General features: G+C 38.7%; 1 protein-coding gene across 1 annotated transcript in view; it reads right to left on the bottom strand.

Annotated features, from left to right (window-relative positions):
* LOC102253790 (BMP/retinoic acid-inducible neural-specific protein 3) overlaps nucleotides 1-7,269 on the bottom strand; it is a gene marked incomplete at its 3' end in the record, with an annotated part of 88,088 nt that overhangs the window by 2,979 nt on the left and 77,840 nt on the right. Inside the window, exon 3 of the mRNA XM_014532451.1 lies at nucleotides 2,967-3,157. Within this exon, the coding sequence (XP_014387937.1) occupies nucleotides 2,967-3,157 (191 nt within the window). The remainder of the gene's footprint in view (nucleotides 1-2,966; nucleotides 3,158-7,269) is intronic.

Raw genomic sequence — 7,269 nt, 5'->3', positions numbered from 1 at the left:
TTTATTGATTTCAGAGAGGAAGAGAGAGGGAGAGATAGAAACATCAATGATGAAAGAGAATCATTAATCGGCTGCCTCCTGCATGCCCCCTACTGGGGATGGAGCTCCCAACCCAGGCATGTGCCCTGACTGGGAATTGAACCTTGACCTCCTGGTTCATAGGTCAACACTCAACCACTGAGCCACACAGGCCAAGCTAAATAGTTAGTTTTAAACACCAGCATTCCAGTATTTTTGCTCCTTTAGTGCCATTATTTTAATGATTCCATGGGATAAGAAGCCTCAGAAATCATTTCTTTTCCTTTCAGTTCTTTTTCTTAAAACAGAATATGCATCCTCATAGAGGAAATAGTGCCATGCATTTTCAATAAGTCTTCGTATTTGCTTAAGAAATAAATTACATATATTTTTGACAGATTTGCTTCCTTAATTAGGTTAAACCTAAACTAAAATAAATGTGTACTTCCTAACAAGAGACCAAGTGAAAAGGAGAAAGACAGCCATTAGTCAATGTGGAAAGTAGGCAGAATATGACATGGAATGAAAATCTGTGGATATTTTATACAGAATGTAATTCACACAGAGATAAGTGAGAATTGGGTATTTCTGAAATTAAATGAGAATATTTACATTTCTTATATTTCTTTGTAATGTAAGAAAATAGAAAAGCAATTAATTGATATTCAATCCATATGGCATCTTATGGGGAGAGAGAGAGAGAGAGAAACACTGATGTGAGAGACACATTGGTTGGATTGGTTGTCTTCAGCATGAGCCCCACCCAGGGCCAGGTATCCCGTCCCCAATCTGGGCATGTGCCCTTGACCGGGAATCAAACCCGGGACCCTTTTTCTTTGTTGTATGTCTATATTCAGCACACAGATACACTTTTATTTCCATATGTGTCATATGTTTATCATAATGAAATTTATTATAACAACAGTCATGAAATATAGTTCTTGGCTAGGAATCAATATATCCCGAGAGTGCAATCTTTTTCAAGATTGATTCTGCAAATTGAAGAGCTTATTTTAGATATTTAAGCAGTGATGGAGTTTAGATATCATTATAAGAAGAGAAACAGCTGAGTTTCTATATTGATAAATAGCCTGGAAGCTATAAGATGAAATAAATGGAGAAAATGACATATATATTGAAGAAGGCTTTTTATAATTTATTTACCCCTATAGGAAGGTAATTCAATCGCTGGCTTTATCTATCATAAAATACTCCATCGAAGGCTTTAGATTTGCTATCCAAAGTTTTATGTCTAAGTCAATAATATGATGTCCTAAATTACTCTTTTTACTTATTCATATTTTTATTTCTTTCCTTTTCATCACTCTAATACTGATAGTGACTATTCTACACTCAACTTGTTTTAAAACATGTTTGAATTTAGTTGAAAATCTTGTTACTCATGCAGTCCCTAGTGACAAAATAAATGGCAATGTGTTTAAAATGTTTGCTCTACACATGACATTCGTGGTGTGTTAGCATTGGAGTTGTTTCCTAGTATTAGTAAGTTAAGGACAGTGAGAGAGAATTAACTGAAGTTATATACCACCAATCTGAATTTTTTTAAAAAATGGAGTAATACAATTTCATGCCCAGTCAAGTAAAACGTACGAAGATAAAAATATACTTGCAGCAACAAGAAAGCTTTCGTGTAATTACAACAGCAATCATTCTAAAATTGCCTAAAATCAACCTGGTACACATGTTAATTGCAAATAGCTTATATCCATAAGCCACTCTAATAATTTCATATATTTTAGCTAAATTATTAACATCACACAACAGACACCTGAGGAGAAATCTAAATAACAGTGAGAGGAGAGAAAGAACTCCAACAGAAAATACCAGGAACACTAAATCACTGGAGACTCAGAGATTAGAAGGTGAGTGAGGGTGGCAATTCCACCAACCCTTGTATAAAAGGACTGAGCAAGACTTTGTAAATAACTGAAGCACAGAATTTTGAGATCGCCTATTGCGATCCTGGGAAGAGTCAACCTGAAGAAGTGATTTAATCTCACACAAAACCTACAAAACCAAAACTAATCTTAAACCCCAAATGTGGCTTCCATAATGCCAATGCAATGCAACAAATCAAAAAGTCACCATCATTTTGCAACTAAACAAATAAATGTCCATGAGAATCCTCTACTATTTGACCTCTCTGTGTACTCTCTGTCCCTTCTTTTCTTATTTCGAGGATATATTTTATGCCCTGAAATTCTCCTGAGTCCCTATACTGCTGATAGTGGCAGGGAAGCCTTATATGTGATTTGTTTTGTCTTGTTAATCCTCACCCTAGGATATTTTCCCATTGATTTTTAGAGAGAGTAGTAAAGAGAGAGAAAGACAGAGAGAAATATTCATGTGAGAGAAACACATTGATTGGTTTCCTCCTTCATGCACCCTGCCCGGCCAGGGCCTGGGCTGGGGAAAAGCCTGCAACCGAGGTATGTGCCCTTGACCAGAACTGAACCCAGGACCCTTCAGTCCACAGGCCGACGCTCTCTCCACTGATCCAAACCAGCCAGAGCTATATGTGTTTTGAAACCACTAGATTTTTTTAAATGAGACCCTATGAAAATAATATTCTACTGTTACTTCAGCTTTTATTGCATCAATAATAACTGGCATTATTAAGCCCAATAGACAGAGCTTTCTCAGAATCTGTTTTCATAATCATTAGGATATGTTGTAACTTTCTGGCTGTCCACACTATTATAACATCACTAACATAAACTAAGTGATACTCATCTACCACACATGGTACCATTGTCAACACCACACAAGGCCTTTAGGAAGAACTCAATGAATGTGTTGAATAAGTTCATGAGGGGATTCTAGAATTATTCAAACTGCAGCTCTCTGGATTAATCAACACTTTTCCTTCATCTATACAGTTTTACACACAAGCACACACAGGCACAAGTATTTGCAAAGAGTCGTACCTCCCAGAGTAGCAGAGAGCAAGAAATGGGTCCCATATTTCTTGATAAGGTTTTCTGTGATTTGCTGAAGGGTAGGCCGACGTCCCAAAAGTCTGATGTTACGGAAGAATTCGGGGGCAAGAGGCAGAGGGGAGCCGAGGAAATTTCTTCTCTCAACTGCCAGGTTATTTACTTTCCAGCGGCCAAACTCCCTGAAAAGCAAATTTATTTTTTATTCAGAAATACATAATCTAGCTGCAGGTTTTCATTTGTCAAATTCACTTGGTAGTTTAGCTGGGGTCACTAGGTTGCTTACAGCACTCCTTACTTATAATACTATGTCACGTGTTCGGAGTAGGAGAAGCAATATTTATCCATTTATTTAATTGGAGTACATATTCTAAAACCAGGTCATGTCGAGGAAAAATAAAGCCACATAAGCAGTTCTCACTGATTCCCCACCGCCCCAAGAAACAATGTACTCATAAAAAAAAGTCATTTCATTATGCATAGAATTTGAATGTAAAGTTGTTAAAAAGGAAAAACTAAAGTCATATTTTTTCATTTCTAAGGGAAGTTGAAAAAAAGAGAATGAATTTATTTTCATTCACTCTAATGATTCCTTTGTCTATTCACTTTAGAGGGAAAATGTAAAAACTCAAGGACATTCTGAAGCTGTAGAAGAATTTTAAAAGACTGGTCAAATGGAAACTGTTTTCTGTTTGGTTGGGTGTTGTTGTTTTTTACAATAATTATTGTGGACAACATACTTTGAAACCCAAACTCAACCTGAGTAGCAATTTCTCAAACTGCAGAATGACTTTTAAGGGATGTGCCCAATTTAAAAAATGGCAGGCATGGTTATAAAACGGTTTTAACAAATGTGTCATTTTCTGAAATCAGTTAATAACACCAATTCCCCCCGCCCCAAAAGCATTTCATTAATAGTTTACTATTTACTATCTATTATTTCAAAAATCTTGCTAATAATATAGACGAGTGTCGGAAAACCTCTGACCTCAAGGGCTCAATGATAATAAGCGAGATAAAATGGGGTGAATTCCTTGCAATTCAGAGACTTTAAAATATTTGTATGTGAGCCCGGCCAGCGTGGCTCAGTGGTTGGGCATCGACCTATGAACCAGGAGGTCACTGTTCTATTCCTGGTCAGAGCACATGCCCAGGGTTTTGGGCTTGATCTCCAGTAGGGTGCGTGCAGGAGGCAGTTGATCAATGATTCTCTCTCATCATTGATACTTCAATATCTCTCTCCCTCTCTCTTCTTCTCTGAAATCAATAAAAATATATTTTTAAAAAGTAAAAAAAAAATTAAAAACAAATCTTTTCATGTCAAGCTATCAAGATTAAGGGGTTATTAGTTGGTTTATTCGCTTACTTTCTAACAAGATCATCTAACACAGTGGTTCTCAACCTTCCTAATGCCGTGACCCTTTAATACAGTTCCTCATGTGGTGGTGACCCCCAATTTCATTGTTACAAATTGAACATAATTAAAGCATAGTGATGAATCACAAAAACAATATGTAATTATATATGTGTTTTCCGATGGTCTTAGGCGACCCCTGTGAAAGGGTCGTTTGACCCCCAAAGGGGTCGCGACCCACAGGTTGAGAACCGCTGATCTAGCACATCATGAGGGACTCAGAGCACTTTGACCTTGGGGTAACGTGAGAAACAAGAAGGACCCAATGACTGTGCAGACGTTGCAATCTTGGGGTGCAGTGTGTTTTTCTTTCCTGAAGATGAAGGTTCACCTGAGTTGCAGCTAGACCAGGCATTCATTACATTTTGGAAAAAAGAAAGCCACGGGGTGCCAAATGGAAAACACGCTGAAGGGTATGGTTTACACAAGGAGAGCATTTTCCTGAGGCATCGGGGGATCCATCCCAGCAGACGCGTTATGCTGATATTAACTAAGAGCACCGTTGTATGGAAATAATGCCGCCTGTTACCTGAAGCCTTCCCACCATAACGTTGGGCATCTCGGATGAAATAGGCCCAATCATTAGAGTTTAATGTAACTTGGCCCTTTTAGAGGCGCCGCTGTTCTGTAGAGCACACAAATGGGCCATAACCAGCGCAGCCAGAACATTACTTTGAAAATGTTTTTGTTGGCACGAAGGAGCCTCTATTAGTTGATTAGAGTTGCATGTTTGCTGCTCAAAATGCTGACCTGCGGGCGTCCATTATTCCGTGTGTCCACGTAATGTGTACTTTTCTGCCACAATAGGTATTGTCATTTATCCTGACCCTTCTCCTAACAAAGCCGGGGAAACAAGAATGGTATCAACACATTCTACTTCAATAATGCTTACGTCATTGCCACATTGCTGTTAACCTTTTCTTTTTAAATTAGTATTTAAGTTCTACGTAAATACATAAATATACTCATTGTATTTAAAATATACTCACTACTGTGATTTCTTTAAAATGACACATGTATAGTTGGTCCCCCCCACTATAGGAGCTACGACTGTTGATATTAGATATTTTGGACTCAATATCAAAGGGAAAAGCAGCATAAAAATTAGATGATGCAGCCCAGCCAGTGTGGCTCAGTGGTTGAGCGTCAACCTATGAACCAGGAGGTCACGGTTCGATTCCAGGTCAGGGCACAGGCCTGGGTTGCCGGTTCGATCCCCAGTGTGGGGCGTGCAGTAGGCAGCCAATCAATGATCCTCTCTCATCAATGATGTTTCTATGTCTATCTCTCTCTCTTCCTGCCCCTCTGAAATCAATACAAATATATTTTTTAAAAAAATTCGATGATGCAGTTGCTCAAATATCTTTATCTGTTCATTTACACCAAATAAAGTGGCTTGTTTAAGCCCTAAAGAAGATTATTACATTACCTTTCACAGTACTACACTGGTTGGCTTATAATTTTAATTTCATCAATATTCATTGAAATATGCAGGCACTACAGCATATTAAAACCAAATGTAACACCTAGCACTAATCCACTGCAAACAAACACAGCATAAAAATCATAAACGGACTCGCCAATCTTCAGTAGCAATAGCCTTCTAATTATATCTGTAAAATCATACCGATCTCAAGAAATGCCACTAATAATCAATATTCAGGTTCCCTGATTGCATTATGTGCAACGACTAGATATAAAGTTAGCTCCTTTGACATCCTTTCGGTGTAGCTCCCGCATCTCACAAGCGATGCCGTCTCCCATTTGGCCTGGAAAAGGGAAAAGTTCCCAGTGGCCTGGAGGACAGGGGCCCTGAAGCCATCGCTGTTGAAGCAGCTGAATGCTAACCAGTTGGCAGGAGACACCAGCCACTTTCTTTGGTCGCCTGACTTGAGACACCGAGACCACATTTTTTATCACTTCCCAGTCCTGGGGGGCTTTAAAGCTTGGAAGGTATTTTTGGAGGAAGCTGGGGATTTCGCAGCATAAATCGATGCACATAAAAGCACATGGCAACCATGAGTTATGTACCGTGTTTACATGCAGGGTTTCTGGGAAGCTCCATTAATGACTAGGGTCTTTGGAAGGAGCTGCCAAACTCTGAGTAGATTAGAGGACACAGATTAGCATGATTGCACAAAACAGCGCCCCTCCCTGGAAAGCAGCAAGAATGCCTTGTAGCTATGGCATCTTTAAAAAAAGAATTTTTAAAAATTGATTTCAGAGCGGTAGGGAGAGGGAGAAAGAGAGAGAATCATTGATCGGCTGCCTCATACACGCCTCCTTCTGGGTTCCAGCCCGCATGCAACCCGGGCATGTGCCCTGACCAGCAATTGAACCCCGATCTCCTGGCTCTAAGTTGATGCTCAATCACTGAGCCACACCGGCCAGGCACTATGTTCTCTCGACTACAGCATGAAATAAAATACAATGGCGGTGGGATTATAGAGAATTTTTTAAAGAATGGTCTGGTGTGGCTAGTGATATGTACTTCTAGTTCCTAAAATATTTTTAGGGCTATGGAATGACTGAAAGTTATTTAATTTTATCTTATATGATTTTAAATCATATTCTGTAGTATAACAGATAGGGTCTTATTTAAATTTTTATGAAAATAATGCAGAATTCAATTATCATGGTCACTGCCATTATTCCCAAAGGTAATTAATTTAATGGGATATCAAGGTGCCACATGTTTGTATGATCACAGATATAAGTAATATAGTAATTTATATTATCCATGTTTGAATTAAACCACTTGTTTGAACAGAGGCTAGCAAAAGTGTTGATGTAAAAAATATACATGCAGCCCTGACTGGTTTGGCTCAGTGGATAGAGCGTTGGCCTGCAGACTGAAAGGTTCCAGGTTCGATTCCAGTC

The sequence above is a fragment of the Myotis brandtii genome, unplaced genomic scaffold (assembly GCF_000412655.1).
Source record: "Myotis brandtii unplaced genomic scaffold, ASM41265v1 scaffold895, whole genome shotgun sequence".
Taxonomy (NCBI): domain Eukaryota; kingdom Metazoa; phylum Chordata; class Mammalia; order Chiroptera; family Vespertilionidae; genus Myotis; species Myotis brandtii.
Note: the sequence above shows the minus strand (reverse complement) of the source record. Positions and strands in the feature narration are given on the sequence as shown.